This window comes from Desmodus rotundus, chromosome 8, assembly GCF_022682495.2.
Source record: "Desmodus rotundus isolate HL8 chromosome 8, HLdesRot8A.1, whole genome shotgun sequence".
In the NCBI taxonomy this organism is placed as follows: Eukaryota; Metazoa; Chordata; class Mammalia; order Chiroptera; family Phyllostomidae; genus Desmodus; species Desmodus rotundus.
In genome coordinates, this window is record NC_071394.1 from 120,171,626 (window position 1) to 120,184,121 (window position 12,496).

The 12,496-nt window shown below is 34.0% G+C and overlaps 1 protein-coding gene across 2 annotated transcripts in view; it reads left to right on the forward strand.

Moving 5' to 3' along the window:
- Window positions 1-12,496, forward strand: part of STT3B (STT3 oligosaccharyltransferase complex catalytic subunit B) — an 83,091-nt gene that overhangs the window by 46,968 nt on the left and 23,627 nt on the right. For both annotated transcript variants that reach the window (XM_053930418.1, XM_053930419.1), the window contains exons 4-5: window positions 4,531-4,596; window positions 6,192-6,291. In XM_053930418.1, the coding sequence (XP_053786393.1) occupies window positions 4,531-4,596; window positions 6,192-6,291 (166 nt within the window). The remainder of the gene's footprint in view (window positions 1-4,530; window positions 4,597-6,191; window positions 6,292-12,496) is intronic.

The following is a 12,496-nucleotide window of genomic DNA, read 5'->3' on the forward strand; positions in this document are numbered from 1 at the left end:
TAGCTTTTGGCAGTATGAGTAAATCAGCTACAAATATTTGCATACAATTCTTCATTTTGACATATATTAGTATTCCTCTTGGATAAATGCCTAGGTGCAGAATTGCTGGTTTACATGCTAAGTATATTTTTAATTTTATAAAAAGCTGCCGAATGGTTTTCCAAAGTGGCTGTGTCATTTGGCATCCCCTCTAGAGTATGAGGAGTTGCATTTACTTGCTTCACCATTGCATGGTATGTTCAAAATTTTTTTTAATTTTAGCCATTCTAGTAGATATATAATAGTATATTACGGTTGTAATTTGCTTTTCCCTAATGACTAATATTAAGCATCATTTCATGTGCTTATTTTCCATCTGTTCAAACTTTTGCATGTGTTTTGGTTGGGTTATTTGTTTTATTATTGAGCTGGGGTTTTTATATATTTTGGAAACAAGGCCTTTATCAGATGTGTGTTTCACAAACATTTTCTCACAGTCTGAGGTTTGTCTTTTCATTTTGTTAATGGTGTCTTTCTAAAAGCAGAATTTTTAAATTTTAATGAAGTTCCATGTTTTTCTTTTATGGTTCTTGCTTTTTTGGTGTGTTGTCAGAATCTTTGCATACTCCAAGGTCACAAACATTTTCTCATGTTTACTTCTAGAGATTGAATAGGTGTAGGTATTACATTAAAACCTGTGATCCATTGTGAGTTGGTTATGGCCTGTGGTACAAGAAAAGGGTTGAGGTTCTCTTTTTTAGGATTTGTATGTCCCACTGATCCAACATCGTAAAGGCAGTTCCTTCTCCACTGAATTGTTTACCTTGGTAGCCTTGTCAGGATCAGTTGACAAAATACATTGGATCTGTTTGGGAATCTGTTATGTATCTATCCTTATGACAATACACCGGGTTGTGTTTATTAGTTTATTAAAAATGCTCGAAATCAGGTAGCATGAGTAATTCAACTTTGTTCCTCTTTTTTCAGAATTGTTTTGACTCTTCCTAGTTCTTTGCTTTATATAAATTTTAGATTTGGCTTATCAACATCTACCCAAAAAGCCAACAGTAACTTTTATTGGATGTACATTATCTATAGATCAGTTTGGGGAGAATTGTCATCTTTGGTTCTTAACAATGTGACAACCTGGTGGAGACCCATGGAAAAGAGCTTGTAAGTGCCAACTACCCTTGTGTCTAGATCCTGAGCTATTCTAGCACTTGCTTATTTATTTGCCTTGTAACTTTAGCCTTCTGGTAAACATAAGGAAACTTATTATTTTGTAGATTTTCTCACTGTGGTGAAAATGACTTTTTTTAGCTTTCCACATCCTAAGAAAGCACAAGGAGAATTTAGGTCTTTTAATACTGTAAACCTGAACACATCATGTTTGTAGATCTTAGAGGAATGCGTTCCCATAGAATTTTGTGTGATTATGGAAATATTCTCTATTTACTCTGTTTAATAGGTCCCAATTATTGATATCGTTTTTATGGATCATACATTTGGTGTTGTATATAACAAAAACAACCCTACCCCCCAAAAATAAAACATATCACCAGAGTAAGGATACTCTGATTTTTCTCCTATGCTGTTTACTAAAAGTTTTATAATTTTGTGTTTTACATTTATGTCTGTGATCCCTTTTGCTCTAACTATTGTGAGGGGTACAATGAAGTCTGTGTTTAGATTCATTTATTTGCATGTAGGTGTCCAGTTCTACCATTTTGTTGAAAAGACTTGTCTTTTCTCTGTTGAATTGCCTTTTCTCCTTTATCAATGATCAATTGACTAAATTTGTGTGGGTCTGTTTGTGGGCTTTCTATTCTGTTCCATTGATCTTTGGATCTTTGTTCTTTTCACTAATACCATACTGTCTTGAATGACAGTAGTCTTCCCCCTTATCCACAGGGGACATATCTTAAGATTCCCAGTGAATGCCTGAAATGGTAGATGGCACCAAACTCTATATTAACTATGCTTTTCCTATAAATGCATATCTGTGATAAAGTTTGGTTCATAAATCAGGCCCAGGAACAGATTAACAACAATGATAAAATAGAACAATTACAACAATATATTGTAATAAAAGTTATGTGAATGAGGTCTCAAAAATTTAGATAAGGAGAGAATCTTAAAAGCAGAAAGAGAAAAGGAGACAGTTACCTACAAAGGAGTTCCCATTAGATTATCAGCTGATTTCTCAAAAAAAAAACCTTACAGTCAAGAAGGGGCTGGAAAGAAGTATTCCAAATCATGAAAGGCAAGGACCTACATCCAAGATTACTCTATCCAGCAAAACTATCATTTAGAATGGAAGGGCAGATGAAGTGCTTCCCAGATAAGGTCAAGTGAAAGGAGTTCATCATCACCAAGCCCTTAATATGAACAGTAAAATGACAACAAACTCACAGCTATTAACAACCAAATCTGAACAAAAACAAAGCACACAACTAGAACAGAAACAGAATCCCAGAAATGGAGATCACATGGAGGGTTATCAGCGGGGGAGCGGGAGGGGGAGAGAGGGTGAAAAGATACAGAGAATAAGTAGCATAAATGGTAGGTAGAAAATAGACAAGGAGAGGTTAAGAATAGTATAGGAAATGGAGAAGTCAAAGAACTTATATGTACAACCCAGGGACATGAACTAAAGGGGGGAAAAGCAGGTGGGAGACCATGTGCAGGGTGGAGGGGGAGAAATGGGACAACTGTAATAGCATAAACAATAAAATATATTTTTAAAAATTTAGTTTTTGAAAAATTTCCAGAAATTTTTCACGCATAAATTTATAACCTTTTCCACCTTAACTAAGCACTTATCATGCACTGTGGCTGTGACTTTTGCAGTTGAGATTCAACTGCAAAACTAGCACAAATTTCTTTTTCCTTCTCAATTTCCTGGATAGAATATTTGTTTTTTGTTTGTTTTACTGTATTTCTTAGCAGCCTCAGCCTGTGGGCTTTATTCCTTTTCTTATTAAGTTGAGAACTACCTTTTCACTTTTAAAGAAATCATTTTGTGGCTTCTCTTTGGCTTGTAAGAATTTCCAGCATCACTACTCCTGTGCTTTGGGGCCACTATTAAGTAAAATAAAATAAGAGTTATGTGAACGTAAGCACTGCAATACCACGACAGTTGATCTGATAACCAAGAAGACTACTAGGTGACTAATGAGGTAGTGTATATAGCATGGAGGTGCTGGACAAAGGGATGATTCATGTCTGGGCAGGACAAGATTTCATCACACTGTTTGGAATGGCACTAAAATTAAAACTTACAAATTATTTATTGAATTATTTCTGGAATTTTCCATTTAATATTTTTAGACCATGGTTGACTTCAAGTAATGGAAACCTCAGAGACAGCAAAACCCTGGATGGGGGGGTTACTACTGATTGAATGTCACCTGTCCTTTGCTTTAATGTAGTAGTAGAGGCCCATTTTAAAAGTAAAGAATTCCTTTAAATCAGTGCTATAGACTACTGTTAAATTTGAACTTCCTATCAGGACATGGTACTAACTCTTTTAATACAGAATTGCTTGTAATGGAACTTGGGTCTGTTATTTCCTTAGGACACTCACATGATTCATTGTAAAAAATGACCCTTTGCTCTTGGCATAAGTACTTAGAGCTTGTGTTTCTGAAATTTAAAAATTGGCTTTCTCAAGTTGCTAACATATTTTGCTTTTTCAGATAAAAATACAAACTGTTATTGGGGATTATTTCTTTGTTTAGTTTTTTTAATTTTCTTTAGTTATTTTTAGTGAGAGGGGAAGGGAGGGAGAAAGAGAAACATCAATGCATGGTTGCCTCTCGAGTGCCCCCTACTGAGGACCTGGCCCACAACCCAGGCATGTGTCCTGACTGGGATGGAACCAGCCACCCTTTGGGTTTGCTGGTCAGCACTCAATCCACTGAGCCACACCAGCCAGGGCTGATTAGTTCCTTTAAGTCACTAGAAATTGGTCAACTTTTTGAACCTTTGTTTACTGTAAGTTGTTTTCCCAGTTCAGAATAATTGAGGATTTTACTGATATATTATTAGGCTGCTTAGAAGCTGTTTTAGGAGTACACATTTCTTGAAGACATTGATTATAGCATCTGAAAATGTCTGGATGATGAAAAGTTTTCAAAAATGTATGCTCATAATTAGAATTATGTGTGAGATATAGGATCACATTCAAATGAAGAAAGGTTACAGATTAAGGTTAAACCAGCCATATGGACATGTAGATTTAGTGAACACTTTTATTCTTTAAATTCTCAATTCATTGATATTAATAATTTTAATATAAAAACATAACATGGAAAAATAACATTTGACGATTTTACTGAAAACTAAGTAACAAGGAATAAAATCAAAGCTACCTTTAAAATGTTTGATTGCTGCCCAGTGTTATATAAATGCATATATTAAATGGAACTGCATACTCAGCATATACTTTAAAATAACTTTTTGTAATACAAGTTTACTAAACATTTAATTTTTTTATTCAACAGGAGCATTTATAGACTGTTTATTATATCAGTTACTTTTTTTTTTTAGGTAAAATCTGTAAAAACTGGGTCTGTTTTTTGGACAGTGTGCTGCTGCTTATCATATTTCTACATGGTAAGATCTTATATTTGAAACTACAGGAGGTCTAACACGTCTTTTTGGTAGTTAGACCAGTTTCTCCTCCTCATCATTCTCTTTTCATCAAGGGCTAGTTCTCTACTTTGTTTCTCCTGATTTTTAGGATCTTAATTTTATTTAATGTATATTCTTTCATTACTACCATTCTCTTTCCTGCCCCCACCCCCAGGACCCCATAGGGACTTCTGCTTTAGTGGGGATGGCTAATACTCCACCTCTCAAATACAATATTTGCAGCAAGTGAAATAAAAAATTTTCTTTTAAGTATACAAACAATCCAAATAACGGTCACTTCCTCTAGGTTAACCTGTGAACTACCTGCATATGTTTTCAACAGATTTCTTAAGATTGGGTTTCAGTATTATCTCTTCTTTTTTTCATACCACAGCCTGTTTAATAGTTTTGTGCTGAAAAATAATGATAAAATTAGGTACCTTTTTTGTGTGTTTTTAAAGAAATGTCATAGGATTTGTGCATCCACATTATCTGTGTCCCTTTTAAACTCGTTAAAGCCTGGGGTGCATTCTGTGCAGCTGTACTCAGTAATAGTGAATGAATTCTCTTTCAGGTTTAGACTTAAATTTCGTAAGTAACTAGGAGTCCTTTGGTTAGGTGCCCAATCAGAGTAACATTTTTTTTTCCAGTGAAAAAAAAGTAGCATGTAACTGAAGCAATAAACTCATGTTCTTGTATGCATTGTAAACTATATGCAGTTCCTTACAAAGGGTTCTGAAATATTGTATACAAGAACAGCATTGTTAGAATTATGTATGTTAACATATAGTCTCAAGGTACCTAGTGTTATAAATGGCTTTTTCAAACGTTTAATTATTACAGCACATCCAAAAATTGATCTTGATAACACCGTATTGCTCGTTATTGAATATACTTAAAAATTTTTGTTAGTTGAAAATAAACATTATCTTTAGAATCTTTATTAATTTACATTAGAACATACTTATTCTGATTATATAGAATTATTCTAACTTTGTGATACAGGCTAAACATCAAAATGGGATCTTGATTTGTACAGGAAATCATTTATACTCTAGGTAGCACCTTTTACTTTGAGGAAATCAAAGCATATCCTGATCACCTGAGTATTCGTTTTAGTTGAATTGTTGACTGCTGCTAACATTCATTGTTTATATTCTCAGTAAAGTTTCGTGTAATATATTTATCTCCAACAATGGGGGGAGTAAAGGCTGGTTTGTTGGGGGGGGGTTGTTTGTTTGTTTGTTGTAAATTTATGATACATATCCTAAAAATCCTTTTCTTCGTGACAGTCCTTTTAGTTTTAATTCACAAGTTACAATCTCAGTATTCTTAAATTTAATTTGACCATTTCTCCAGTGAATGTAGAAAAGCATACTGGATTTATGGGATTATGTTATTTTAACATTATGAATAAAAATAAGGAGAAATTGGTTATTTGTAGGTTATATAAATCCATCTTTAAGAATCTCTCAGAATTGCAAAATATATTTGCTTATTGTATGCTTAGATTATCATGACAAAACTTACCTATTTTAAAAAAGCAAACATAAATTATTTCACTTATTTATCCATAGGTATCTGCTTGGGGTGGTTATGTGTTTATCATCAACCTTATTCCACTGCATGTATTTGTGTTATTACTGATGCAGAGATACAGCAAAAGAGTCTACATAGGTAAGTGAATTGACTTCTGACAACTGTCAGCTTCTACGAGGTGTTTCACTTACATTATTTTCATTGAACAGATATTTCTGTTAGGCCCTATTATCCATGAGAAGATAAAAATAATTTTATATTTATTTTCCTTTTGGTATTTGTAAGGAGGATGAGCCATTTTTAACTAAGTGTGATGTTACCACTTCTTGATGAACTTTTGTTTTTATAGAAATTAGTTCAGATTTAATATATTATTCAAATTGAGAAAAGATTGAACATCCTCAAAGTAAACAGTCTAAACTTTTGAAAGCCTTTTCGGTGTAATGTACGATAGGCATAGTTCATTTGGGCTGCCATAACAAAGTACCACAAACTGGGTAGCTCATAAAGGACAGAAATTTATTTTTTATAATCTGGAGGCTGGAAAGTCCAAGATCCAGGCACCAGAATGGTCATGATCTTGTGAGGGCTCTTTTCCTGGTACATAGCTGCCACCTTGCTTTGCTCTGTCCTCATACGGTGGAAGGGATATGCTAGCTCTCTGGGGCCTCTAATCCCTGGAGCCCTTGTGATCTAATCACCTCCCACTATCACCTTGGGTATTAGATTTCCAATATATGAATTAGGGGTGAGTTGGGGCACAAACATTCAGACAATGGAATATCTTTACTAGGGCAACAGGTTTTAAAACATTCTTGAATTAGTTGCTTAGTGGAAGATGATGCCTCAAACATTAGAGCTCATTTTCTGTGATATAGACAGAAAATTCTTATGGGTTAAATTAATCAGAGAAGTCATGATTGGAAACCAATGTCTTAGTAAAATAATACAATTCCATTATAATAATGTTTTTGGAAAACGGTAACACAAAGATAGCTTTTTACTCAATTAAAAAATATAGTAGTTTGGCAGTTCCTCAAAAACTTAAATCACAGAGTTACATGATCCAGTAATTCCACCCCAAGTATATACCCAAGAGAATTGAAAATAATATATATTCACACAGAAGCTTGTACACTAGTGTTCATAGTAGCATTCATTATTCATAATAGCCAAAAAGTGAAGACAACCAAAGTGTTCATCAGCTGATGAATAAAATGTGGTGTATCCATACAATGGAATATTACTCAGCCATAAAAAGGAATGGAGTACTGACTGATACATGCTACCTTGAAAACCTTATGCTAGGTAAAATAAGCCTAGCAGATGCAAAAGGCCAAGTATTGTAGGATTTTTTAATGTCCAGAATAGGTAAATCCAGAGAGATTAGTGGTTGCCAGGAAGTCAGGAGTGGAGGAATAACTGAGTGGGTATGGAGTTTCTTTATGGGATGAGGAAATGTAGAAATCAATAGTGGTGATAGTTATACAACTTTGTGAATATAATAAAAACCACTCAATGGTATATTTTAAAAGGGGAATTTTATAGAGTATGAATTATATTAATTATTAAAACATACCATTTTGGCATATCTTATAGCAGTCACTACTGAAATAGTTAATACATGAGTTCTTTACATGTATTTAATTTACTAGTCTTCATAAGCACACTGTGAGGGCAGGCATTGTCACTACCCTCATTTTACAGATGAGGAAACAAGAGAAGACATAATAATTTGCTGAAGATCTTGTAGTTAGTGATGGAGCTGAAGTCTGAACTTAGATGTTTTGGCTTCACAGCCCATGATGCTAAAAGTCATTGTAACTATGTGCATATAAATAAATATCTTACTGTTGAAATACATCAACCTATGAGGTCTCTCTGCCCTGAAAACATTATAACGAGTCATTGGGATCCAGCAAAAGGAATAATAGATGAACTGTACTTTTCAGCTTCTTTGTTTTGGAAATAAAGAAAGAAAAAAAATTAAGTTAAATCATTGATTATAGGAGAGGAGCTAAGATTTTTGTATATTTAATTTTAAAAATATGGGGTCCTGAAAATTTAATTGCCAGAAGAATAAAGTGCAGAGAAGTCTGAGGCACTTTGGTGAAATGCCCATGAATCAGGAAGAAGAGCCAAAGGAGAAGTCAGAAGTAGCTAGATAAGAGCATTAGTAAAGAGGTCAAATGGAAGTCCACATAAAAAAGTTTAGACCATGGGCAGTGTTCAGCTCCCTTGGAGCTAACCTGTAGCGCTAACCTCTCATAGGGTGAGAATTGAGAAGAGGCCTTGATCTGGTGAGTAGGAATTCTCTGGTCACTTTAGAAAAGCATGCAGTTAATACTTCTTTGTTTGGCTCTTCAGGATGTTTTCAGAAGGAAGAGAAGTAAAATGATGTAGGGGTGTTATATTATGTGTACAAAGTTAGATTAGTAAATGCCTCGTACAGTTTCATAGTGTTTAAATTCTCTGCCCCATCCTTGTCGTTTCTTTTCTCTTACTCCACTCACGTAACTAAGAGTACTTCAGGTGTTTCTTATGCTCTTTGGTAGAGTTTATTTTTAAATGGATGGAAAGTGATGGCACAGGACAATTGTTTCTCTTCCTTCACCCCAAAGTATCTGATTTAAATTAAATTTGATATAACTTAGTAGTCCTAAAAAATAGGGAAGCATTACCAAGTGTTTGTATATACAGCTTGTCCTCTGATTTTGGATCCTCTGTCAGTAGTTATCCCTCCTCGTGAGCAGAAATATTTCAATAAAAAAGGATTGGTAGATGGCAAACTCATAATTATATATTAACCAAAAGTTTCATTGGATTCTAAGTAACAAGTGAAGTAAAAATGAATCATTTGAAATAATTACGAAGAAAATTCTCTTGAGTAAAACCTTTTGCACATGTCTTTTAGTTGTTAAGGAAAACTTACCATTTGTTCACATGGAAAAGGGGGAGCGTGGGAGGGAATGTGGATGTATAGGGGTAAGAGAAGGGCAGGGTATAAGGGAAGCTTGGATATAAGGGGGTAAAAAGCCTATTTGAAGAAATTAGGCTGGGGTTATAAAGTTATATTTTTTGTGAAGATATATTTTGGACTTGTTGCATTGGGAAGTAAATTTTATAAAACTGTATTACAAATAGGATTCTTATGTTTTCACATCAAGAAAGAATACCCAGATCTTATTTTGCATTTATAGAAAGATTGATTTATAGGTATCATGTAACACTGATGGGATATAAATGCTTTTAGCCTTTCTAATGTGATAGAAGTTTATCACACTTTGTCATAAGAAAATTATTAAAGATATGAAGACATGTGGTGTTACTTGTAGTTGTGAAAATAGCTTAAATGTCCAATAGGGAAATTACTATTTATAAATTACACTTAAATTGTAGTGTTGTCATTTCATGAAATACGGTGCCATTAAATACAATCTTTTACGGTATTTAATGATACAGGAAAATATTAATAAAAGACAGCAAGGATTATTACTGATTTTCTTCATATTTTTTTCCTGCTTTCTAAATTTTCTACAATGAGTATGTGTTAAATTTAGAATGAGACTTGTTTTTTAATTTGTAGAGATACAAATTTTACTTCATATGGTTTGTGTCTCACTGACTAAATTAGAACAATAATTTAAGAAGGAAAAAATTAGTTTCTAGTATTGATAAATGGGGTTTTTTTTGTTTTTTTGTTTTGTTTTTTTGATAAATGGTTTTTAAGTGTTACTGAAGCAATTTGTTTATGGTATTGTCTGTGTTTTCTCTAGTGAGTTAATTTGAGTAAGGAGATTAGCAGAATCACTTTTCATATTATACCTAAAATGTATTTTTATGGTAATATTTGGTGGGACTCATCATTGAAAGAGTAAAGTGTTGTAGACATGCCACTTCAGTTTTGCACAAATTATTCTAGGGTTGCATAGCTTGTGACTAAATAAAATCCTATTATTGTGTGAATTAGAGTTAAAGCCATAAATTTTAGGAAATCATATTTATACTCGGCAGCTATAAACAGAATATATCTAATGCTGGATTAACTTATATAACAGCAAATTTAATAATCACATGCAAAAGCGGGAAGTGCTAGAAGTTTTCTAATCCTACCATATTATTTTTGAGGAAATTCAAGCAAATTGGTTCACTAGATAATTGTTTAATAGATACTAAGTTTTGTGCTAGTCATTAGGATACACAGATGATTAGAAGATGACCTTCTTCTAAAGGACTTATATGATACAATGTAATCCATTACTACAATATAATTATAGCATGAGAACAAAGTGAAAATGGGAAGGAATTTTGGAGATAAATCTTGATCTTGAGAGGAGAAAACATAACAGTATTTGTGATGATGTGAACGTAAATAAGAGGATTTACTGCAGAGCAAATTAACAAGATTCAGTTCCTGGCCTAGTCACTTACTGGTGGTACAGTTTTGGGTAAATTTCTTAATTTCTTTATGCCTTATTGCCCTTGTGGGTCAGATTGACAATAGTAATAATTCCTACTTTGCAGACTTTTAAAGATAAATAAGTTAATAAGTGAAAACTGTTCATCAGACAAGTGCTTTTTGCCTCTGTTGTTTTTAAAGTTATAAAGGAATAGCCAGACAAGACAGAAAGAGTTCCAGAGGCTGAGAGAGAGAAAGACTGAGGGGATAAAGCCCCATAATCTAAAAATTGTTTTTAACAGAATTATCACTAGAACTATTTTTTATTATGTGAAACATAGTGGAGAAATAACACTTGAGTATAATGTGAAGTACAAAATTGCAACTAAAACACAACTTCTAATAGAGTGGAGTGCTTATTTTATTTATAATTTAAAATTTTAAGGTAGTATGTGTAAGTATATATAGAGTTTCTAAGCAAAATCAGCAGCTTCTTTCTCCACCTTTTTACTTAACTGGCTCACTCTAAATTCTCATCTTGAGACAAACACTTCTAGTCTTTCAGTTGTTTCCTATTTCTTGTCTGTTTGGTTTATCTTTATTATGTATTTTGTGTGTGTGTGTGTGTGTGTGTATCTCCCCACCCCCACCCTGCCTAATGCATCTTTAAAGGGTTCTGGTCTCTTCCATCATGTGTGTGGGTTTTCCCACACCAAACAATTCTCTGACACTAGCTGAGTGTCCTACCATTCAGCTCGATTCTGTCACCATTTACCCATAGGTAGCATCAAATGCCACAGGTTAAGGGCTCAGTCCCATAAAACTGCCCTCAGCTTCAGATGCCAGTCTCAGTTCTAGATTGTCACCTAGTCTTCTGACAGAATGGCTATAAATGAGAGGTTCCCACAGTCCCCTCCTTGGCTTCGATTAGTTTGCTAGAGTGGCTCACAACTAAGAGAAATGTGCTACTAACTAGGTAACTGGTTTATTATTAAGGATTATAATTCAGGAACAAGCCAGAAGGAAGAGATGCATTAGACTTCATAAGTTTTAATGCTTTGTCACAGAGAAAATATGCATTAGTTTGGGGAACATCAGGAGCTTCTAGTAAACTTAAAATTTCAATGGAACTTGAATTAGACCTTTCAGTGCCTTTTTTATCTTAATAGAACAACTCATTTGTGTACTTAAGTCAAGGGCATTGGGGTTTTTTTTGTTTTTTGTTTTTGCTTTTTTTCTGTATCAATCTGGTCCCACCTCATACCCTTGTATTTAAAAAAAAAAATACTGCCCTGGTCAGGTGGCTCAGTTGGTTGGAGTATCATCCTGTGCGCTAAAAGGTTGCAGGTTCTGTTCCCGGTCAGGGCACAAACCTAGGTTGTGAGTTTGATTCCCACTTGGGGCACAAACTGGGGAGGCTACCGATAGATGTTTCTCTCTCCCCTGTCCCTCCCTTTCCCTCTCTAAAACCAATACATATCCTCAGGTGAGGATTTTTTTTTTAAGTACTTTAAGAGTGAAAGAAATTTAGGCTCTCTTTAGAAGATTACTATTGTCCCAAATCAAAGCGGTTGCTGTTGTTAAAAATAAAGTAATAGACCTTGTATATGTCTTTCTAATGGTAATTTTTTCCCTGGAATTCTAATGTATTAGAACTATGATCTTTAGTAGTGAATACCAGTAACTGTGCTTCCACAGGATGGCAGTGTAGTAACATTTTCATGATGTAATAAATGATTTACAACATACTGGTGTTGCACTTCTGGAGAACTCACTACTCTTGATGGAAAGCTTTATTCTGGTTCAAAGGGTGAGAAAAGTCAGTTAATATGGATAAATAGAAAGTTATAATAGATGTGGATAGTAGTTTGGTTAAATTTCCTATAGAGTTTGTAGGAAGAATTAGTGGGGAATGATTCCTATTGCTGTGGGTTTCTACTGTTG